The sequence below is a fragment of the Amaranthus tricolor genome, chromosome 2, assembly GCF_026212465.1.
Source record: "Amaranthus tricolor cultivar Red isolate AtriRed21 chromosome 2, ASM2621246v1, whole genome shotgun sequence".
Taxonomy (NCBI): domain Eukaryota; kingdom Viridiplantae; phylum Streptophyta; class Magnoliopsida; order Caryophyllales; family Amaranthaceae; genus Amaranthus; species Amaranthus tricolor.
In genome coordinates, this window is record NC_080048.1 from 7022831 (window position 1) to 7048099 (window position 25269).

At 31.3% G+C, this 25269-nt stretch overlaps 2 protein-coding genes across 4 annotated transcripts; one reads left to right on the top strand and one right to left on the bottom strand.

Moving 5' to 3' along the window:
- Positions 1 to 844: 844 nt before the first annotated feature.
- LOC130805124 (WAT1-related protein At1g43650-like) lies at positions 845 to 24786 on the bottom strand. The gene is made up of 7 exons (XM_057669779.1): positions 24565 to 24786; positions 22469 to 22531; positions 19200 to 19316; positions 8188 to 8440; positions 7239 to 7397; positions 2948 to 3099; positions 845 to 1218 (listed from the first exon to the last, which is right to left on the bottom strand). Exons 1-7 carry the CDS (start codon positions 24759 to 24761, stop codon positions 990 to 992), a joined length of 1170 nt encoding a protein of 389 aa, XP_057525762.1. The 5' UTR covers positions 24762 to 24786; the 3' UTR covers positions 845 to 989.
- LOC130805123 (uncharacterized) lies at positions 1992 to 12842 on the top strand. Of its 3 annotated transcripts, none has more exons than XM_057669777.1 (3): positions 1992 to 2324; positions 11096 to 12207; positions 12273 to 12842. In XM_057669777.1, exons 2-3 carry the CDS (start codon positions 12091 to 12093, stop codon positions 12840 to 12842), a joined length of 687 nt encoding a protein of 228 aa, XP_057525760.1. In that variant the 5' UTR covers positions 1992 to 2324; positions 11096 to 12090. The 3 variants fall into 3 exon arrangements, with proteins under 3 accessions (XP_057525760.1, XP_057525758.1, XP_057525759.1); XM_057669775.1 differs by lacking the exon at positions 1992 to 2324 and adding an exon at positions 7916 to 10638; XM_057669776.1 differs by lacking the exon at positions 1992 to 2324 and having other exon boundaries at positions 7933 to 12207.
- Positions 24787 to 25269: the final 483 nt, after the last annotated feature.

Genomic DNA, 25269 nt, shown 5'->3' on the forward strand with positions numbered 1-25269 from the left:
TGATTAGAGTTATTAAGAATTTAATAATTGGTTTGATAAATGAGTCCAAATTTAATAGAATAAAATCACTAAAACAAAGAGAGTAATTTAAAAACAAAAATATATGAGCCATTTGAAAACTACATCTTTTAAGTTTAGAATTTTGTGAAATCACAATCGTAAAGATTTATTTTACCAATTACATCCTTCAATTTACAAAAATGAACACCATTACAACCAACCATCGGATTTCAATGAATTATTCCCAAATACTCTTTTTCTTTTCAAAAATCCAAGGAGACTAATAAGCCGATCAAAGGATATCTTCGGAAAAATTCACCGGAATCTAATGACTTGCCTGTAATTGTGTTCTTACTAGATTCGTTTTAATATACAATTTTTCATTATAAGTTTTTTTATAATTTTTATAATGTGTTTAGAGATATTAAAGTTAAGGTTGGTTTAAAAACTGAGTAAAACATAAAATAAACGAATAAAAAGAAACGAAAGAAGCGCGAGTTTTCAAATTAAAATATTTATATATTGTACTTTGCATGGAAATGTATCAAAACTAATCTATTTCTTTCTCTATAGAACTTTAGGAATATAAAAACCAAACCAATTTTTTTTGCTAATAACTTCTCCAATGTTATTTTGGTGCTATTTATATCTTATTCTGTAGGTTCTCTCCACCGAGAGGCCTCTTCCTCGAAGAGGTATGAATATGATCAATATGCTATCTCTCACTCCAAATTCGGACCCTAACTTATATAACATAGTAGACTAATTAGAATGACCATAAATCATCTTTTTTATTGGTATTATCCAAAAGGATTCAAATCCATAATTCTATTAAAGCCTTCGGCCCTTCTTGTAGTGCTCTAAAATGAGTCAAAATATTACAACAAATCATTTTCTTTCCCTTATAAGTTCAAAATTTTCTTAGCATAAAATACATGATGTTCCTAGAAAACTAACTAATCATACATACAATTTATCTAGATAAGTTTCTAAACTCCATTACCATCATGATGATGATCATCAAATCCATGACCAACAGGGGATGCTGCTGGTACTATAGTTGCTGTTGATTGCGCAATCACAGTTTGATTATTGATTTTGGATGCTTTTTCTTCATTAATGTATGATTTTGGCAGAGTGGATGTCATAATTTTCTCTTTGCTACCGCCCCATAAAAACATATATAAACCCAGTATAATCACCAACATGCCTAGTAAACTGCATTAAATGGATATTGTTATGACAAACGCAAGAAAGATAAATAAATTGTGATTTAGTGCAAAGAATATATTTCATTAGTATATGTCGAGAGAATCGAATACAAAATACAAAGCATTAGGTATATAGGCTGGATCCAAAAAACCCTAATCGAAATAATACTCTAGAAAATCTAATTAGAATTAAACTTATTCTAGACCCATGGCATATATTGTAATTTATTAACGTATCAAAACAATAAATAAAAATATGTGACTTTAAGTTAAATATTAAAAAAGTAGTGGAAATTTTAATTTTTATGTTTACTTTTAAAACAGTGAGATCCTTCCTATTCACCGGAGCCTAGCTCTTTCCTTCACTTTTGGAATCTTATTATTAACTTGTACTTTTTAAACTTTGGCGGCTCCACCCATAAATTATCCAATAATAGGTCTTTCACAGTGAGATTCATTGATACATTAACGCCTAACGGTATTTAACTTTTAAGACTTATTAGATAGTTAACTCTGTTTAGTCTGTTCTTACAAGAAACAAAATCAATTTTATTTGCTTTTAAAATTAGATTCCTTAACGGTTTAACATTTATTCTATGTCCCAAAGTGCACATCCCTTAAATTGTGATATTTTATAAATCTTTTCGACCAAAAACTTAAATTAATAGTCAACCATTTATTATACTATGATGGCATGAAGTGTCCAAATAATAAAGCATGATAAAAATAAAATCCTTATTCTAAAAAACTTTAGTACTCACCAACACTGTTTCTCACTGTTCAAAAACCAAAAACAAGCAAATTCAAACAATTCCTTTGAAATCTCTATCCTGCCCTCTAACACTTATTTTCCTTTTGCTGATCTTGTTTCCATCTAGCATGCCAAATCCTCATCCTTTTACTTATCATCTCACTCAGTCACTCCTTTCTCTCCATTTTCCTTTACCATCATCTACACCTGATTTTCTTGCTACATCCGTCTCTGAGCTTTTCGACAATAGAGTCTACTGGCGTCCTCCTCCTGAAGCTTTTCGACAATGGAGTCTACTAGCGTCCTCCTCCTGATTTCAGTACTTTTTGGGTTGAATTTGGTTTTTGCCATGGAAAAGTGAGGTAATTTTTTGTTTTTCAATTGTTTGTTGATTTTGAAATTGAGTGTGAGGGATTTTGAAATTGAGTGTAAGGGATTAATTTAAAATTGGGAATGGATTGATGGTTTACAACCTCATTTTGGCTTGTATAATTTTTGCCATTGAAATGTAAGATCTGGGTCTTTGATTAGTATTAATTTTAGAAACATTGGAAGAGTGGTGATATGGAAAAAAATCTGAGACAAACCCTTGGAGCTTGAATTGAAGTAGAAGATGAAATGTTGAATATTTAGGGTTTTGTGTTAGCCTTAATTTTCCTAATCTTTTTTAAGAGTATTAGAGTTTCTTGGGGTTTCTGTGTTACTGTTAGCCTTAATTTTCCTAATTTTTCTTTAATATTAGAGTTTCTATGTTAATCTTCATTTTCCCAGTTTTCCTTTAAGCATTTGAAATTTATTCGAATTTTCTTTTAGGTATACTACAATTAATGGGAAAAAAATCCTTTAAGTTTATCTTAAAGAATTTAATGTAAATGATTTTCAACTATTATTTTCAACAATAGAGAAATTTCTATAATTATAATAATATATTAAATTTAATAATTAAAACTAAACAACTATTAATATGAAAAAGGGATAAAATTACCTTCCACTTCTGAGTTCTTCCCGAAGGAATAGAACTTCAATAATGGCAATGAATATCAAAGCTAATGGATTAAACATAGCTGGAAATGTAGGACCTTTTCTTGATATCGCCCATGAAATTACACAGAATGACAATGCTGATGCCAACACTCCCTGCATTTTCCATTTTTAATTAACTTAATTACCTACTTCTATATAAGTTTTTTAAATTATTAAGTGCTCTATTAATTCATGTAAATTCTAAAGGCTTGGAGTAAATTATAAATTATGGGCTCCTAAAATCTAAAATTACATTCTAATACATTTTAATATTTGTAAATTTGTTTATTAATACTTTAATTTATTAATATATTTAAATATTGCTAAATTTTATAATTACATGAAACCAACAAATTATTAATCATAAATTTCAAACGGCCATTTCTTTTTAGTTTAATGTTTAAACCACTATTTTCACTTATCTTAATTGAACTAATAATTAGTAAATTAAAAATTATCCAGAGAGATTATATAATTAGCATAAAATAATAATAATATATTGCTGACCTAAAATAATTTATACTAGTACTCCCTCCGTTCTTTTTTGATCTTCCACATTACTATAACGGATAGTTTCAAAAGTTTTTCCACTTTAGAATACTTTCTATTTTTAGAAAGTTTTTATCCCACTTTTACCCTTTAAAACCCCCTTTTCTTTTAATGTACCCTTTTTTTATTTATAATTATTTTCTCTCTCATACTTTCAATACAATCATTACTTCACACTACTATTTAATTAAAATAATACCCACTACAACCTCATACTTCCAATACAATCATTACTACACTACTATTTAATTAAAATAATACCCAAAGAACAGAGGGAGTATATTCTAATCACTCAATACAAGTTGATAATACAAATTTATTAACCAATTTATCAAATTATCTTTTAAAAAATAGATTGAATGTCAATTCACATAAAATTTTAATATTCTCTCTATTCATTTAATTTTGCTATACGATACACAAAAAACCCTCATTTTAATTTTGAGCCTATAGCAAAAATATAAGCCCTTATAAATTAGGGCACTGAGCGATACCTCATGGTGCTCCCCTAAATAGTCGGCATTGATTCTAACTGATTCGAACTTTTGAAATTAGAACTATGATATTATTATAGATTAATTAAATTTGTTGGAACCTTAATAGTCTTTTTTTTTGGAACCTTATTAATAGTTGGATAATCTTCCTTTTCGAACCTTATTAATAATTTATGAGGGTCTATATATATAAATCTATATATATATATATATAAGTATTATATTTTTTGAAAATTACAAATGAGTAATTAAATTAATTGTTTGATATTTCTTATCTTTATATATATTATATATATAGTCGAATATTTTATACTTGCTCAACATCCCTTTTTAAGTTAAAGAAAAATTATTTTTCTTTCTCTCTAATAAATAGTGATCGGTAACACAATTTTGTAAAAGTCATAGCTGGTGTTATTAATGTTATGACTTATGAAAGCATAATATTAAAATGGAACACATAATCTAATGATGATAAATCCGGCAATATTAAATGGTACTTCCTCCGATCCGTTTCACTAAACTAGTCCTAAATATAAAGCTTGTAATATCAAGGAAAGGAAGAAAAGTAATAGGAAAAATTAAAAAAAAATCACTTAATTTATAGCATCTTTTATAAAAAATTACCTAATCTAATTTTTTTTGCAAAAAACTACCTTCAATGACATAAACATTTGCAAAAGACTACCACTTGACGGTTTTCGTATGTTGACCGTTAAAATTTTATTTTGACCAACACGTGGGGTCACGTAGTTACTTAAGTCAGCATTTATTCCTCTTTTAAGACGTGATTACTTCTAAATTTTTCCCTTTTCCCTTCAATTCTTAAGAAGCTAATTCTTTCCCCAAATTGAATTATGTCTTCTCCTTCCACATGAAAATCGAAGCTCGATAGATATAGGTGTAGAGTTCTTTTTGCAAAGAGAATTTCGTGGACCAAGGAATTCCGTTAATTGTTCTTCTTCCTCATGACTCTTTGAACTCTAAAACTTTAAGTAATTTCTTTAATTTTGAAAGCTGCAACGCAATGTCATTTTCTCTCTTACTCTCTAAGGAGGAGGATGGAGATAAGGTTTCATCAGATTATGGGGATTTATTGTGTACGAGATATAACATGATAATTCCAGTTTTTGCTTGAAATTAGTTAAAATTATGAAAAGGATTTGGTAATTGCAGGTGGGTAAAGGAAGTTGAATGTTGAGATAATAAAGATTAAAGATTATGTGAAGAAGCCATTAAATTGGAAGGTTTTTCCAACAAATTGTGTTGTTCTTCTGGTTTTTCCAGCAAATTGAGTTGAATGTTGGGTAAAAACAGTAGACTATTGAAATCTTTTACCTTCAATGACATTTTAATGCACAAATTGTGTTGTTCTACAAGTTTTTGAATTAGCTTGATTAATCTCAAAATGATGAACATTAATGGCAATTTTAGGTTATTTTTGTCAAAAGCTTCAGAGATATTTTTTCTATTTCTGTTCTTAATTATATTAGGGTAAATTTGCATAATAACCTTGATTTTTCCAATTTATCTTTTTTGGTTTATTTTTTTGATTTCTAGTGAATTTTAGAGTATGAAGTCAAAAAAGTTTCATGGATTTTGTTTTCAAATAAAGTCACATGCAAAGTCACATTTAATGAAGTAACATGTCTTTCACATGCAAAGTCAACATCCCACTTGACGGTCAACTGACGGTTTTCGTCAAGTGGTAGTCTTCTGAAAACAAAAATATCATATAAGGTAGTTTTTTGCAAAAAAAATTAGATTAGATAGTTTTTTGCAAAATGTGTTATAGGTTAGTTTTTTGTAATTTTTCCAAAGTAATAATGAGTAATTGAGAGAAATATGTGATTAAAACGTAAACTTAAATAAATGTGTAAATGAGATGAAAAATTAAGTTAAATGTATAGATGGGAATTTAAAAATATGTATTATAATCAAAATTATAAATAGACAAAAATGCATAAGAAAGATTAAATAGGAAAACAATGCAAATTTCAAGAAAACTGGTTGTAAGAGCATCCTTAATGTGGAGTTTTTTTATTCACTAACATATGAATTTTCTTTTCCTCTCTTAACAATGAACAAATCAAGTTCATTTGAAGATATGTTCAAAAAAATATTGCTGACAACCTTCTTTTATTAAACAAAAAGAGTAGCCAAAAGTGTACATAAGAGTGCCCACATGACATTAAATGATTTAGCCAACAAAATGATTAAAATAGCCTTTTTCATTTATATTTTACAATTTCAATATCTTAAATTATTTGTATTAAAAAAATATAAATATTATACAAAAACATAAGAAATTTTATTATCTTTTTTTAGTGTTCCATTTTACTATATTTTGCAACAAAAAAAATCATATAATATTGAAGTTTTTTTACATTAATTGTAACAGACGAGAAAAAGAAAATGATGAGATTTTCTTTCTTTGTTTGTTATTAAGAAAGATTTATAAACTTGTTTATTTGAAGGATGTAGAGGAAAGAGAAATAAATTAAAAAAAATGAGATTAATGTTATTTTTAGAATTCATTGATAAAAATGCTCTAAATAGTTATCATTCAAAACTCAGACATGAAACATCATTTTATCGAATAATTACCATAGATCCCAACTTATTTAATTTTGATGGTTAAAATCCAAAACTTGAATATGTAATAGTAGGTTTGGCCATAGAGTCAAAACATTCACTACCTACATTAATTAGTTCACCTAATCACAATTGACAACTAATTGACCACCGCCCTTGAACAAAGTTAAGAAATTTTAAGACATAACCCTAAACATATCTTAAATTGGTGAAAACTAGTCTCACATATTATTGCTAATAGTAAAAAACGAATTATGATTAGTATTAAGCTATTTTAAAAAAATTAGTTAGCGAATTATATTATATTTATCCAACCTTTTTTTGTAATATAAAATGTTATCTAAATAGATTTTGGTTTATATGAACTTTCTTATTGTAATTATTTTGTTAGTGTACGTGGTGACTATTTGTCCGTTTTAGAAAATAATGTATCAGTTGATCGTCTTTAACCAACATTTCGATGATTATGAATGAGTAATGTATCAATTGGAGAAGTACTACATTTTCTACGTAAAGTCTTAAATTCGATTTTCACTATCAAATAGTCCTTCCTGTCCCTCATATACGTTGTAATAAAAAAAAAAGAAAAAAAAAAGAATAAAGATTATTTGAAGTTACCGAGTAAACAATGGTAACCAATTCAAGATTCCATCCAAGCTTCCATGAAGTAGTTTTCCTGTCTAAGCAAAGACCAACGACAGCTGATTGAATTGCCGCTGAAAAACAAGTTAACATTGTTGCCCAGTACTTCAATGGAAATGCCTTTATTAACTTCACCTAAACATTAACATCCCAAAAAGGGTGTAAGAGCAACACTTCATCTAATGTTTTACAATGAATATTTCATAGTTGTTGATGAATGAAAGCAACTACTATTAATAATCATGTGTTTTTAAAATATAAAGTAATTTTAATTTAAGAATATATTTTCTCAAAAAATTGTATATCTATAATGGGGGTTATTAATATGTCACCATATACAATCTAGGTGTTCTATGTGTAATATGCGTAATTTGGTCTTTAAATTGTAAGTAAATTTATTTTAAAATGCATCTAAAGTTTATATACAATTTTAAGAGTTTTACATAAAAATTTGAGAATTATGAGTTGATTTAATTGTAAAGTATTTTACCTTTAGAGCCTTGTGATTGATTGAATATACATAACATATTATGATGTTTAACTATTGGCTTAAACTTTTGACTGATTTATTTTTTGCCATATTATTATTAAAAGTTAGATTTCACGAGCTTTCAAATAAAAATTTAATCTTATCCTTGAAATTATAGTTGAAGCCACTAGGATATGTTATCACTAAAAATTAATTCGTCCTTCCATTTATCGTTTAAAATCTTCATTATCTTTAGTAAGCAAAAAAAAGCTATACATAATATTTTCTTGATTCCTATGAAATAACACTATTTAAGTCATAAAATTTTCATATATTTGAATCAAATTGTATTATTTAAAATTAAAATAAACACAGAGCAGTAGGAGTATTTCTTTTATATTACAAGACTCAAGTCAAACCTAGTAAAAGAGTAGAACATGGTAGTAGTTGTTATACCTGTAATATGAACCACGTGGCATAGGATAACAGACTTGCAACCAATAGAATACTGCCATGTGTGTAATCAGGTATGACTTTCTTTACAATGGTCAAAGTTGGGTGATGAACAGGGTGATGATTATGATGAAGACCATCAGAAAAAAGTAAAGTTCCCTTGTACACACTAATAATAACAGCTCCAGCCAAGCACAACATTGCTCCTGTTACCTTAACTTTTCCTTTGCTGGTCTTCAATTTTAATTTCTCTATTCTACACCATTATTATAGAAACACAAATTTAGAAAATCAAAAAAACATTTTTTAACCCCAATGTAACTAATACTTGATTTGTTTTATATATCTTGCTATTTTTTGAATGAAGAGTTGAGAAATTTTTTGGCCGTATATTTTATTTGGGTATGGGCCGCTGCTAGAGGTAAATATTTGGGTCAAAGGATTGATTTTGGGTCACGTGTTTCATGTCGGATTAAAATCGGATTTTGCGTCAACATTTATTTTTATATAATTTTAGTTCATTTTGAAGTTGGGTTAAGTCGGATTCGATTTCAAGGTCGGGTAATTATTGTATCATCGGGTCTATTTTGAAAAATCCTAGCTGTCGTCTTCTTTCCCTCCTCAGACGTTGATTATAGTTTCCTATGATTATAATACACTGGATATGATGATGATGACATTTTGAATATGCACAACAAATAAGAAAGGAAAATCTTATTTAGAAAAGACTAAAATAACATGACTGATGAGGTAGATTTTAGTGAATAAATAAAAGAAATTTAACCGTAAAGAAAAAATAAAGATGAAATAGACATTTATGTGCTTATATGTTGTGCAAAAAATAGTTTCTAGTAAGCAATAATATAAAACAATTTTAAAAAGTGGAAAATATTATGAAAGGAAGAAAGTATAAATGATCAATGTTATGAATTTAAGATTGGACTATTGTATCAAAACCTATTTAATATAACATCAAATTTATCTAAATATAATTTGATTTTGAATTGTTGATCAGTACTCATAAGTCATAACCCAATCTTATCCTGATTGGTCAGGAGTAGAACAAATGCATTAAATTAAAAATTTATAAATCTTCTCCGAGTGACTGTTTTTTTCATTAATTAAAAACTTAAAATTACTTCAATTTCAATTTCTCTAAATCAAACTTAAATTGTACATTAATTTCCAATATCACATATCAAGTTGTTTTTGCTAAGAAATTGTCAAATTTGTAAAGGAGACTTTAAGAGGAAAGTACTTTTAAATTGAGGAAAGTAAGATGATCTGACTGCCGCGAGTGGTGTACCTGCAACCACAAAGAAAGACTAAACCGAGGGCTGATGTCCCCAAAAGCCCTTTGATGCTTAAGTCAGACCGGAATAGGTAAGTAATAAGTGTAAGTATGAGTATGAGAGTAGAATTGTGTAACCTCATTTCTGCAAAAGAATGATCTATTTATAAGAGTTTTCAATATAAGAATGGTAACTGCTGGGTGGTTATTTTTATGGTGCTGCCTTGAGGAGAGTGTAACCATGCAAGTGACGTAGTGGGCAACAGTTATATGAGATAATGGGAGGTTACCCTTGAAAATGTCTTTATTTAAGATGAAGGTGAGAAACCTGCTGTGTGATGCCTGACCAGGATAAGTATGTGATTTTGACCATTATAACATTGACTTTATAGGTCAATATTGACTTATACTTTTAACTCGACCCGTTGACCAAGGGTATCTTGGGTATTTCGAGCATAAGGGATTTCTAATCCCCAACACTGGTCCCACGCATATAGGAGAAGAGAGTATGCTCCTTTCGAAAGATGAACTTGGCCTATATGCGGAAAAGACGTGATTAGATTGTTTTTTATAGAGATCAATATGCCTTATCAAAGGAATTTTGTCATTTTGGACTTGCTATATGTTGGCCTTCTATATTATGGATTTATTATGTCTCGGACTTTTTTATGTCTCGGATTAGGAATCAAGACTTGATTTGATTTGGCTCCAACTCTTTTGTTGGGCCAATAAGGGGGTCCAACTTATTGAAGTCTCGAACCACTTATCAAGACTTGGCTTGATTTGGCCCCAACTCTTTTGTTGGGGCAAGGGGGGTCCAACTTATTGAAGCCCCGGACCATTTATCAAGACTTGGCCTGATTTGGCCCAACTCCTTTGTTTGGGTAAGAAGGGGGTCCGACTTATTGTAGTCCCCGACCACTTATCAAGACTTGGCTTGATTTGGGACAAGTACCACTATCAGGTTTCACATTGAAGATGAACAGTGTTTGTCAGAGCATTTATGGCCTTATAAATGCTCATCTACCAATCATTTTCAACACTTTTCAAAAATCTTATAGTGAGAGAAAATTCCAAGCAAATTCAACTTGAATTCTAGTGAGAGAGACTCTGACAGTTAGCGATTTTCTGAAAAATTTCATACTTGATCAAGTTTATACCAGGTATGCTCTAAATTTTGTTTAATTTCTCATAAATTTCTTGAATTTTTGTTTAATCTTCAATTTGTTCTAATTGATCTTCAATAAATTTCTTGATTTTAGAGTCTTTGATCTTTAAATTTCCCCACAGTTCCAAGTTTGTTGTTTGAGTGTACACGTCACTAAGTAAAATGGAAACTTCTAGTATAGATAATAAATAAAGAGCCCCAACTTAACATAAATAAAGAGCCCAATAATAAAACTTCTAAAGGGAAGAGGGACGAATCTGACGAGTCGGACGATGATAGCCCCAGTTATCAAGTGACTCTGCATTATGAATCAATTTCGAGCGATGATGAGTCTCATACCTCCCCCATTTACCCCCCGGAAAAGCAAGTTCCTTTCCCTTGAGAAGTTTCTTTAGCTTTTGCCCGAGGATACTTGAGAATTGATGCTAAACTTTTGGAGGTGGTACATGTAGATAAGGAGAAGATGACGAAACAAGAATGTTCACCAAGCCGAAACAACTCAGAAAAGCCTCCTCCGCACCCGTTTTACATTCCTGATGGTGGCCCGCTAAGCTACTTCATTGATCTTCCAACTATGATTTTTTTAGACAGCGATCGGAGGAGTATGGCGAGGAGATGGGGTTTACTGGATGGTTATGACGTTGTTAAACCCAGACTATATGACACAGTCAGATATCCACCTCCTGGTTGTATAGTTGTTTATGATCCAGCTTTCGATTTAGGCATGAGGTTTCCCTTACATCCATTTGCCCGAAAAGTTTTGGATTTTTTAAATATCACTGTTGCGGAATTATAACCAAACACCTGAGGTTCGTTGAAGCCTAATCTCACAGCCTTCTGTCATACTTATCGGGCGAGACTATGCAATTCCCAAAACCATGGTGCTGGCTGGGTTACTTTTTCACATAGAAGGATTTTTAGGCTTGTAGGAGAATTTCCTGACAGCCAAAAGGGTTTGAAGACAAAATTTGGTTTTCTAGATCATACACACGGATGGAACTTCAAAACCAGTTTTGATATAGATCCAAAATTGGAGGAGTTCAACAACTCGGTTCCCATTTGTAACCATGAAGAAGCAATAATCATTAACTATGCTAAGATGAGAGTTGAACTGGTCCGGAAACCAGTTCTTGTACAAATAAACTGGATGCCTAAGAGAATGGACTTCAGAAATGAACTCGTTCTTTCCACATATGACATTAGTTTGGAGGATGACGTGTCGTCAAAATCCACAGAACATAATTTTGAAGCTGTCCCAGTTCTAGACTAAACTGCCAGGTATTAATATTCAGGAGCCCGAGGTTGTTATTCCGGGTCCCTCTACAATAAGCCTTCCTCATTTGACAGGAAAGGGAAAAGGGTCATCGAGGAGGAGAGTGAGGTTAACACTAGGAACATCAGGGCTCACAAGCCCGATGTTCCCTTTGTAAACTTGAGCCACTCTGATATGGCGGCGCGTTTCAACAAAGCCAGCCGATGCCTTTTGAGCAAAAGTGACACGGAGTACTTGGAGTCCATGGATCCTACAGAGAGGGTACAAAAGGCGCATACGACGATGTCTGAGGTATCTTCATATCTTATTCACCTTTGTTTCAGAATAAGCGGACTCTTGACTGTTTTGTATTGTAGGGATTATTGCGGATGATTTTCGAAACAACGAAAATGCAGCAGGATGAGGTTAATCAGGAGACAATCCTTTCGTTGACTTCTCAGATTGAAGAGCAGAATGATAAGGCTGCAAAGCAGGCTGAGACTTTCTCTAAGCTAACTACCAGATTAGAGAAATGCAAAGGGCTTATAGAGCATTTGGAGTTAGCCGAGAAGTGGAGATCGAGGTTGAAGGAGGTGCTGCAGAAGACTGGGGGAAAACTGGAGAATTTTGCCAGCGTAGCTATCAACGTGGCTCATGACGCTGCGGTTCTCTTGGATGAAAAGAAGAAAATAGAGATGCTGGTCGATGCTGCCAAGGTTCACAAGCTTAGATCTCAAAGGAAGGCACGGATCACAAAAGATTGGTTGGCTTCAGATGAATGTGGTGCTTTTATGGCCAAGCTTTTTGGCGAGATGTTTAACAACGACATTCTTCTTAAGGCTGAGGCGCATAGGTTGGTTGCTGCTAGGGGTGTTCAAAACCGGGTACCGGGTCGACCCGGATCCGGTAATCCAGGTACCCGCTTTTTCGGGTACCTAAAATTGTGAACCGGATTCGACCCGGTTAAATCGGGTATCCGGAATCCGGATACCCGGTTTAAACCGGGTCGGAAACCAAATACACGGTTTTGATTGTTTCCAAAAAATTGTGTTTTTTTTTTCTTATTTATTTTAACATTTTTTTTCCTTATTTTTTATATACCGGGTTGAAAACATGATTTTTTTAAGAAAAAAATTGTTTTTTTAAAATTGGAGCTAAATCACGCAAAATATTTATGTATTTTGAAATACGCCGTTTGAAATATTATTTAAGGACAACAATAGAATATAATTTAACACATTACTTTGAATTTGAACACATTTAATTTTTTTTAGGGTTAAATGATTTTAATATATTAATTATATCAGATATATTAAGAATAAGCATTTTAATTTTTTTTTAAAAAAAAAAAATAAATAAAATCACAAAACCAGATTTCGGGTACCCGGTTTTACTAAAATCGATATCCGGATCCGATACGAATACCCGGTTTATAAACCGGGTACCCGATCCGAAATACCCGATTTTGACAAACCGGGTTAATTATCCGGTTTTTTAAACCGGATAATCCAGGTCGGGTTTTACAAACCGGGTTTTTTTGAACACCCCTAGCTGCTGCTGAATAAGGAGTTGATGTGGAAAAATTGGTTTCCCTGGCAAAGTCGAAGAGAAATGAGGCTCTCGCAAATTTGTCTGAGAAATCCAAGACATTGAACGATGCAGCCTGGGAAGCTGAAGAGCGAGAGCAATGGGCCTAGAAGGTTGATCCTGAGTTAAAGGCGCGAGCAATGAAAGTAGATCTTGAGTCTTTATCTTTTGAGGCCCCAATTGTGCCTAAAGTCCTCGAGAGATTCACTTTTTCAGCGTTGGAGCACAGATGTACGGATCTCTCGGGTAATCTTATCACTGAAAATGAGACTTTTCTGGAGCTCGCTTCAGAACTAGAAGCCAAGGAGCCTTTGACAGTCGACCTTGGAGTGATGCTGCAATTTACTCCTCCTCCTTCTCCTCAGCCGAAATCTCCATCTCCTGTGTCTGTTGCGAATGAGCAAGCTTAATGATTCTTCTGTCGCATTATTTTGTATTAAACTTTTTATTGTGCTATTCTCCAAAACAATTATTCTGAAGTAAGATGTGTCATACATCTTGTAGACATTTTAAAATTTGTATATATAATCGTTATGCTCTGTGTTATTTGCATTTGTTTTTGTTGATTGCGTGAACTTGGTTGTGCTCAGGTCTATAAAAAAAATTTGTTCGTTTGCTGACTTTTTGATGTTTCGGACCCTAAATAAAACTTATGCCCAGCAGAAATTTGAATCTCCTCGCCTTTTAAGGGGGGTCCGACTTTGTGAAGTTTCAGACCCTAAATAAAACTTGGGCTGTGGAGAAATTTGATTCTCCTTGAGCTTTCAATGGAGGTTCGACTTTTTAAGATTCGGACCATAAATCAAACTTGGGCTTTGGCGAAATTTGATTCTCCTTGAGCCTTCAAAGGGGGTTCGAATTTCAAACTAGGTAAAGTCACGGGCCATAAAAGTAACTTAGGCTCTAGAAAACTTTGATTTTCTTTGAGCCTTGCAAGAGGCGGGTCCGACTTTTAAACTAGGTGAAAGTCTTTGACCATAAAAGTAAACTAGGCTCTAAAAAACTTTGATTTTATTTGAGCCTTACAGAAGGGGCTTGACTTTGGAAGTTCTAGACCATAAAATATAACTTAGGCTCTGGAGAACTTTGATTTTCCTTGAGCCTTAGGGGGGGGGGGGGGGTCCGACTTTCAAACTAGGTGAAAGTCTCTGACCATGCTGATACTGAACAAGCCCTTGCAAAATTGAGTAGGCATATTATATGCTTCAAGTAACTGTAACTATAGAGTTTGAATAAATTCTAAAACTTAAAAAAGAAAAAAAATTGTCAAGCAAATAAAGAACATAGGTTTAAAAGAAAAAAACAAGTACGAAAAAGAACATAGGTTCTTCTTTATTGTCTATTGGCCCCTTGCAAGGGTTTGTTCAGATATAGAACTTCTTGAGGTGATCTCCATTCCAGGGTCTCTTTAAGATTTTTCCCTCAGAGTCTTCAAGCTCGTAAGTGCCGGGTTTCATGATTCGGATGATTTTGAACGGACCATCCCAATTGGCCCATAACTTTCCTTTCTCTGTGATTCTGTCAGTTGCTTCTACTTTTCTGAGGACATTATCGTGATGTTGCAATTGTTTGGGCTTGACCATTCTATTGGACTAGCTGGTCATCTTTTGCTTCTGTGCTAATGAACGCAGAAGTGCGTTTCTTCTTGTCTTAAGAAGTAGGTCAACATTGATCCTTTTCTCTGCATCATTTTCTTCATAAGAATAATAACTGATCCTTGTATAAGGGATGCCTATTTCAACTGGTAAGACGGCTTCAGAACCATACACTAGAGAGAAGGGTGTATGTCCTGTTGCGTCCTTCACAGTGGTTCGCATTGCCCATAAGATTCCAAGCAACTCCTCATCCCAAGTTCCTTTAGGTCCTTAATTTTTCTTTTTGTACCAGATAGGACGATTTTGTTTGCTAACTCGACTTGGTCGTTTGTTTGTGGCCTTGACATAGAACTGAATCTTATTTGAATTTTGAACGTGTTTCAGTATTCAATTGTGTTTCTTACTTATAAATTGCCGGCCATTGTCAGTTATGATAGTTCTAGGGATGCCATATCTTGTGATTATGTTGCGCCAAATAAATTGACATACTTACTTGCCAGTGATGATATTCAATGGTTCAGCTTCCACGTACTTGGAGAAATAATCTACGGCTACAATTATGAACTTCCTCTGGCCCTTTGTAGGGGGAAAGGGTTCTAGTAGGTCAAGCGCATATTTGTCAAAAGGGAGCACATCTTGGATCATGGACAAATAATTTGAAGGCTTCCTTGGAAGTTTAGCGAAAAACTGGCACTTTGGACAAGATTGAACTAAAGACTCACATCTTCTTTCAGAGTTGGCCAATAGTATCCACTTCTTATGGCCTTGTTGATGATTGTTCTGACACCTTGATGAATGTCGCATCCTCTTTCATGGATTTCTTGGAGAATATAATTGCAAGCTTCAGGAGTTACGCACTTTAGCAGAGGATGAGTGAATGACTTTTTGTATAGTGTGCCTTTGTGGAGTTCGAATCACTTCACTTTTTTCAAAAATAGGGGAACAAGAGCCGAATCCTCAGGCAATGTTCTGTGTTGGAAATACTCAATGAAGGGATCTATCCAAGTGTCGGATCTATCCACCATGGTGACTGTTTGGTTTATGCTTGGATTAGGTAAGATTTCTCATATGATGTTGGGAGCTTTAGGACCATCGGCTGAACTAGCCTACTTGGCCAGTGAATTAGCTTGAGCATTTTTTGATTTGGGAATATGGGATATGTAGAATTGCTTTAGTTGCTTAACCATGGTTTTCACCTTTTGTAGGTACATTCTCATGTTGTTATCTTTGGCTTCGAACAGGCCATTGACCTGACCCAAATAGGCTGAGAGTATTTGAGCTCCAGAGTTACAGCAAATGTAGATGCCTAAAAGCAGGGCTTCATATTCCACCTCATTATTTGAGGCCACAAACTCGAAGCGCACTGCGTGTTCCATATTTACACCAGCTGATGAAATGATATGCTGTCTGCTCCACTAGAGGTTCTGGTAGACGAGCCATCAACATATAGTTTCCACTCTTGGTTGAGATCATTTGGAGTGGTTCCCGTCATTTTAGCAATAAAATCAGCAAGAGCCTTAGCTTTGATAGCAGTGCGTGGTTCAATCTCAATACAAAAGTCCGCCAGCTGGTTGGACCAATCAACTATTCTGGAGGATTGATTCTTCCCTTCCAAGATCTTTTTCAAGGGTTGACTTGTTCTAACTCGGATTTTGTGATTAAAAGTACGGCTTCAGCTTTCGGCTAGCCATGACCATAGCATAAGTGACCTTCTCGATTTCAATGTAGTTGGCCTCGGATCCACAATATGCATGACTGATGTAGTATATAGGGAATTGCTTTCCCTCTCTCTCGGCCACTAGTACGGCACTCAAAGAGTAATCGAAGATGGCCGCATAAAGGAATAAAACTTCCCTGTTAATTGGGAGATTGCTCTTGAGCTATTGGAAAGCTTCTTCTGCCTATGGACTCCATTCGAAAATCTGCTTCTTGAGAGTCTTGAAGAATGGTGAACACTTGTCGGCAGACTTAGACATAAACCTTCCCAACGTAGCTACACAACCAGCCAGCTTTTGAACTTCTTTGACGGATTTGGGAGAATACATGTCGAGAATAGCTTGTATTTTATCAGGATTTGCTTCAATGCCTCTTTTATCGACGAGGAAGCCTAAACATTTTCCACCTGTTACCCCGAAGACGCACTTCTCCGGGTTGAGGTGCATAATATGGGACCTGAGGGTGGAGAATGTTTCTCGGAGGTCTTTGGCATGATCGTTCCCTTCTTTGCTCTTTATTATCATATCATCAACATAGACCTCCAAGTTTCTTCCGATTTGAGCATTGAACACCTTGTTTACCATTCTCTGATATATTGTTCCATCGTTTTTAAGTCCAAAAGGCATGACTTTGTAACAATAAACTTTAGACACTACTATTCTTTTCCTGCCGAATTTTATTGAGATGGGATCTTATGTCTCTGCTCCTTGATTTTTTGGAGATGTTGACATGAGATGTCTCTCTTTTGGAAAGTATCTTTTTGGAAGTTTCAGCTTTGGAGTCAAATTGATGACACTCCCCCATATTGCGGCGCTCAGATTCGGATGTAGCTTTTTTGTGGTCAGCAAACATAGTTCGAAGATCCTAGATTTGTTATGCCATGGTTGCCAAAGTGGCATTCAATTCGGTGTTGTTATTTTGTTGTGACGGATTTTGCTGGGCCGTGACATTGCGTAACTGCTCAGCAAAAGTTTGTGAAAGATTATTCGCAAGGATGTCAAGATCCTTCCTTGTTACAGCCTGGTTTTCACGATGAGAAGTGGACGTGTCTGTGCTTCGAACCACATATGCTTCCTTGGTCTTGGTTTTTTGAGGTGCCATTGAAAGGTTGAGGGTTGAGTAATTTGGAAATCTGGTACTTATCTTCCCCACAGACAATGCCAAATTGTTTCTGCTAAGAAAATATCAAATTTGTAAAGGGGATTTTAAGAGGGAAGTACCTTTGAATTAAGGGAAGTGAGATGATCTGACCTCCGCGACTGGTTATACCTGCAACCATAAAGAAAGACTAAATCGGGGGCTAATGTCCTGAAAGACCTCTGATGCTTAAGTCAGACCGGGAAAGGTAAGTAATAAGTGTAAGTATGAGTATGAGAGTAGAATTGTGTAACCTCATTTCTGTAGAAGAATGATCTATTTATAAGAATTTTAATATAAGAATGGTAACTGTTGGGTGGTTATTTCTGTAGTGCTGCCTTGAGGAGAGTATAACCATAGAAGTGACATAGTGGACAACGGTTATCTGAGATAAAGGGAGATTACCCCTGAAAGTGTCTTTATTTAAGATGAAGGTGAGAAACCTGCTGTGTGATGCCTGATCAGGATAAGCATGCGATTTGACCATTATAACATTGACTTTATAGGTCAATATTGACTTATAGTTTTAACTCTTGACCCGTTGACCAAGAATATCTTTGACATTTCGAGTACATGGGATTTCTAATGGCAACACAAGTGAAATTTAATTAATATATAGGAAATAAACCCTAAATATTTCATGAAACATTACTTTTTCAAAAAAAAAATAAATTAAACAGTTTATAAATTAAAGATATAGTATCTCAATCAACAAAGTCAAAATCATCTTGCTTACTTTTTTAGAAGTCTCTTTATGTTTCTAGCAAAGAATTATTGAACCTAGCTTGAAAGCAAGTGCTTGATTTGATCGTTAAGATAATAAATTTGAATTTCACTTGATTATATTTTTTCTTATATATTAACCGCAATATATAAAATAAATTTGAATGACTAATAGTGCTAATAACCATAACATAACAAGTATTTCAGATTAGAGAAAGTACTCCTTATTAACTCATCAAAATTTACTCTACATTATATTTAATTTGTCCCACTATTAATATTGACTTTGACCAATATTCATTTTTTTAATTATCATCTCTCACCTTTACATCCCATTTAGCACATTTTTCTTAACTTTTTATGAAAATACTAATTTAGCCATTTTTTTGTTTACCCCACCAAATATGTATGGGAAAACTTGATGGTAGAGGGCCAAGAGCAGCTATAGTAGCCCATTGTTAAATGGATGCATACAAACGTTACACATAAAATTCTAAAAAAAATTGGAGTAGTAATAAAAGGTATGGGTATCATACCCTACCCTACCTTAGAATGATTGAAAAGAGAAAAGTAACAATCGGAATCAAATTGAGGAAATTGGTTGCATACGTAGCTGACGTATCCCTAAGTCCATAATAGAACATTCCCATTCCCATTGTTATCCTGCATTATTTTAGTCAAATAAAGCACATCATTATAAAACAATTGAATTGCTCAAAATAATAAATTAAATATGTATGTTCAAAAAATATTGGTTCAAACAATAGATGTTTTATCTACTTATAATAACAAGCATTTTTATTATTTTGTTTCACCTTATGTTATTTTATTTTCTGATTTTTTATAAATTTTTTTCATATTGATTAGTCTAGGCATGAATATTTTTTTTACGTATATGACATAATACTAATTAAAAATATATTGTAAATTTGTGATGTATGAGAGAGCTAGATATTTTTCCGTATACTCTATTATTTGCTTTTTAAGGTATATTCTTATTATTATTTGATGTAACATATCAATGGGAATCAAATGACTTTGACTCAACATTTATAACTCAATTATTAAAAGTTTTACACATAGAATCAATACCACCTATAATCAAGTGATCATATTCATTTCTACACCCTATATATCCTTTTATTATTTTTTTTCACTTTTTTTTTGCATTTAAAAGTTGAATAATTTTAATTATATACTTTAAAAAAAGTTGTAAAAAATAAATTTTAAAAAAATATATTTTTTGACGATTATATCAAAATTTAATATAAATAATTTTCAATATAAATTGATGAGAATTATTTATAATTAAAAATTAATATTAAAATTCAAAGATTATGTTTGAAAAAATGTATAAAAATGAAAGGAGTATTATGGATAGAAAAATAATGGGTACTAAATTAATATATGTAACAATATTGTTATGTATAGATTTTGTTAAGATGACGCATATTATTCATGTAATATACATGATTGATGTAATATGTATAGGCGGATATATTTAGTAACAATAGCACAGGCAACCCGTTAGAAATGGAATTTTTTTAACCTAGCTACCCATTATTTTTATTTTCTAATTAACTTTTATAATTTTTAATTACTATAATAGTCTTACTTTTCTAAATAAAATAATATGTATTATTTAATTTTTTAAATTATCATTAATATTCTGTAGAATGGTGCTATTCGTGATTTCTTATATTCCTAGATCCGCCATTAGCAATATGTGATTTGATGTATGTTTTAATGTTCGAAATACCTATATAATTTTTTCTATATGATAATATTTTATTGCAATTTTAACTAATGTCCTTGAAAAATATATAACAAAATCGAAATATGATTTTAAAGCTGGCCATATTTAATAGTATCTTTTTTGAGCTACATATGACACCATTATAAATAAAAAAAAAGTGAGCAAAATAAATGATTGATCTAATATTTTATGAGGCAAGGTGATAGAGCCGATAACATATATTATGATCTCCATTATTTGTTTGTATATTTCTTAAGTTGATAGAGTACATATTTTATTGAAATTTCAATTACTCCTAAAATGACCTACTAATTTTTTATATGACTTGAAATCAACCAAAAATTATTAAAATAGTCGTAATTTTAAAATGATCTATGGAAATTCAAAAGAAAATTAAGTTATCTCCAACGCAATGTGTCATATTATTATAAATCATTTTTGAATTTTGTCAATTTATAAAAATTGACTTCACCATTTTTACTTTGAACTGACAATATTTTTAGTCAGTTTTTAAATTTTCAGTTAATATTTTCTTATTAAATTGGTTTTTTAATTCATTTGATACAAAACAAGTTTTTATAAAACTTAAAAAATTAATTTTAGATATCTGAAAGCATTCTATATATTGACAAAAATATATAAATTATTGACCTGGTCGATCTAAGCCTAGTCAAATTGAGAGCGTCACAGTCTCAAAAATAACCTGACTAAAAATAATTTAACTCGGAGCCATCCTACCAATACTTTTGACGGATTTATCCTATATGTAGACTTCAAACTACCAAAAAAGTACCATAGAATTTAATTTTTTTTTTTATTTTAGGATATTCTATATTGTAAATAACATATTTTAATGAAATGCTAGGTTTTAAAAAAAATTTCACAGAATAGCATTGTAATATTGTACTTAGTTACAATAACATTAGTGGGCTAAAAACATTTAACTGGCCGTTAAGTTGTGAAATATCTTATTTGTCCTTCTCTTCTTTCATTCCGTAAAGCTACATCAAATTTTATAGTTAAGATTTGCTATCACTGGCGGTTTGACAGATTATTCCTACTTTGCCCTTATTAAAATTTAAAAACAATTTTTTTTTCTTTCAATTATGGTCCTATTTGACCACTTAAAAATGGTAAAAAATCAAATAAGACATACTAGATATATAGAAGGAAATAAGATTTGCTACCACTGAATTTTCATAAGAGTATATTGATACTATATAAAATATCCTTTTTATTTTATATTATAAGATATACTTATAAAAAGAGAAGTGGTTAAAAACCAAACTAGTAACTTTTATCGAAAAAAGTGTTATTTGCTCTACACACAGAATTAATCCGGTTTTAGTGTTTAAGAACTTGTTGAACAAATTAGTTGGAAACAGAAATGTAAGGTTGGCATATATTTATTGGGGAGTGCCTTATTGCCATGCTATTTGACAAGTGCCCTTAGAAACGTAAGACTTAGGCACCTTTAAAGCTTGACCACTCCCAAAGAACTTGGGTTGGTTGCCTATAGTTCTTACCAATAGTGACTTCAGCAAGATAAGAACTATGAAGATGGGTCAAAGAAGACCTCCATTTGTCATCACTATAGCAAATGCTAATAAATGGCTAATTGGTAAAAGAGTAATGTATATCCTCTTACATATGTATTCTTCATTCAGATTATTGGGTTGACTATAAATTTGATGTTTTAGATCGGTTTAAAATCGATATCTACATTGATTTTTATATTATTTTAAATATATTTTAAAGTCGAGTTAAACTCGGTTTCAATTACAAGATCGAGTAAATATCATGTCGTCAAATCTGTAAACTCTCTTCGTCCTATTCATTTTGCATCAGTTTTATTTTTGCATAATGACCTATGACTTTCTGTTTAATGTCATCTATACGTCGTTATTTTAATTTCATCCACACAGTTCGATCTCTACTTTCATTCATTACCAAATATCCATTTCTCAAAAACACTTAATTATTTTGTTTGATGCTAATTTATAGGGACCGACTAGTACTCTCATGGCTAGTTGATTTATTGTAAAAATTGATAGTTTACCCGGATAAAGAGCAAAGAAAGACCCAAAACATCGCCATTATGGTCAACTTCACCCCAGTTCCCCTACAAAGAAAGCATTAAAATAAAATGTTAAACCAATTTACAAAGCAATAACATATTGATTATATTTTTCACCGCTTTAAAAATCTCACAAGCAATGAGAACAATAGAACTTCAAATTATATTATGTATAATTATTATAAATTGATATTATACTAAAAATTCATCAGAGACGTAAGTGAATGTTCTTAATATTTAATCATATATACTAATAAAATACATACTAATAAAAATATTGGAAAATGATAAATATTATCCTTAGAAAGTCTTGACAAATGGAATAATTTTAGTGGATAATAGTTGATTATATGACAATATTTACCTAATTTAGAATTTTATTTTTTATAAATTGGAGCTAAATTAGATAAAATATTTATATAATTTATTATAGAAATTCTATATATCTAACATAGAATTTGATATATTTAATGAAATAAAAAAGTAATGTATTCGATAAATAATTTAAAAAAAATCAGTATTTAATTTTGCTTTAAAAAAGTCATATATTCAATAAATTTAATCACGATAATATAGAATTTCATTATTTATTAAAATTATTATTTTTATATATTTTATACTTATGCATATCACGAGGTTTTAGTATATGTAATTTAACTTAAAATGCCAAACATTAGGGAATATGAATATCATTTACCAATGAAATAACGTAACACTTCACTGAAAAACAATGATATTTACTTATCATATTGACGAATCTTGTTAATTTATAAAATATTCTAAACAATATACATGAAAAAAAAATAATAATGTGTATATAATAATGTTGAAGTAGTTATATATCTACTCCAATAAATCATAGGATTACTGAGGATATGTTAAGTAGTCCGCATGTTAACATAGTTTTAGTAAAATAATTCTTAAATAGTGTAATGGTTATTCTTTGACCTACTCAATCAATTTATTTTTTTTCGAAATTTATTTTAATGCAATTGCTTGTTAGAGAGGTAGTATTAGGTGATCCTGAATAATTAAAGTTTCATTATCAAAAGAATGAAGTTACAAATTATTTTCGTTTGGTTATTTTAATTATTTATACCAACAATCAAACAGAACATGAGTAAATTACTAGTGATAGACTTTTAAAGCCGGTCATAATCACAATAATCATGCAATTTTAAGGATATGAGTTTCTATTATGAAATTTGAGTCATAGGTTTTCCTAGCAATTCAAAAAACTAAAAGCAAAAAAATTATTTAGAAATAGCAAATGACTTCTTACAAAATTCAAATTTTAACTTAGATGTATTAAAGTTTAAATTAAGCATGTATTTTATTAAATTTGTAATAGTATTTAGCGTTGATTAGGGACTGAAAATGGACGTGCGGGTGCAGAATAGCATTCGCTACCATGCTTATATTGATCTAAAATTGATCCCATGATATATTCACTATTTATGATGGGCAAAATTTTCATACTTATATCTATCTACTTTAGTATACATTCAAACTTATCCCAGCCTACTATAGTCAAATGAATATATCTATTATAATTACATTATTTACTCCCACCTTATACCCCGCACATTCACTTTATATATATATATATATATATATATATATATATATATATATATATATATATATATATATATATATATATATATATATATATATATATATATATATATATATATATATATATATATATATATATATATATACTTTGTATAATTACAATTCCTTTCAAATCTAATTGTATATCTAATTTATTCAAATCATAAAATGTAATAATATAAAATTAATATTCTTGATATTTTTGTGATTAGTTTTTGATAAAAATATACAAAATTGATATAAAATAGTAATTTTAAGATATGGGGCGGGTCAAGTGGGTTGAGGCCGTGGGGGTGGATACGTCCTACCCACTACTCGGGTACTGCTTTTCATGCTCATATCCATTAAATGTATATATATATCCATCCCAATCGGGGAGAATATAGTATAAAAGGTATAATTTTATCCGCTTATCATCTCTAGTTGTAAGAGCCTAAAGAATCTTAGAAAAGAATTAATACCTTTCAAAATAGAGTGCAAAGGGGAGAATGCAAAGAGCAGCAAGAAGATGACGATAAGTCATGAGAGCAAAAATAAAAGTTCCTTGTGTTAATATAACTTTTGAAAGTATTTGCAATCCCGTTGTAATCAATTGCACCATTAACATCCCCATTATTGGACCCCAACCCTTGGAAACCTTCTTGCAATACTTCATCATTTTCTCATATTTTTTTCACTCTAATTTTCTCAATAATATTAATAATAAATCTGACTAAGTTCTCAGTATTTAATCTTAGTTTTCAAGAGAAATAGACAAAATAACGTTTAAGTGTGATAAGTAACTAAGCATGCAATTAGCATTAACTCCACTATGTATATATAAGGAAAAAGGGGGGTTTTTCTTCTTACTTCTCATTTAAAGTGATTATATATATGTATATCATGATAGATCTTCTTCTTTACTTTCATTTTAACCGTTGGATGTGATTATGGTACAAAAATATATCGGATTTGCTCATTTATTGCTTTTTTGGTTCATACTTGTGTTGGTTATTATATATATATATATATATATATTGGAGCTTTACATAAAACATATTCTAGGGTTTGAATCATAAGCTTAATTATTTTTTTTTAATTAGTTCTCTTACATGATATTAGAAGCCAACGTGACATATATAAGGGTCATAAGTTCAAATCTCATCTACCCCTCATTTGAAGTAGAG

Bases quoted from the DNA above. Each gene is read 5' to 3' on its own strand.
- LOC130805123 (XM_057669777.1), top strand. From the start codon at position 12,091: ATGGCGGCGCGTTTCAACAAAGCCAGCCGATGCCTTTTGAGCAAAAGT. The intron at 12,208-12,272 runs GTATCTTCATAT...TTTGTATTGTAG, and splicing joins CGCATACGACGATGTCTGAG to GGATTATTGCGGATGATTTT.
- LOC130805124 (XM_057669779.1), bottom strand. From the start codon at position 24,761: ATGATGAAGTATTGCAAGAAGGTTTCCAAGGGTTGGGGTCCAATAATG. The intron at 22,532-24,564 runs GTATTAATTCTT...CTTTCTTTGTAG, and splicing joins TTTGCACTCTATTTTGAAAG to GGGAACTGGGGTGAAGTTGA. The intron at 3,100-7,238 runs GTAACTTCAAAT...TGGAAAATGCAG, and splicing joins TGGTTACCATTGTTTACTCG to GGAGTGTTGGCATCAGCATT.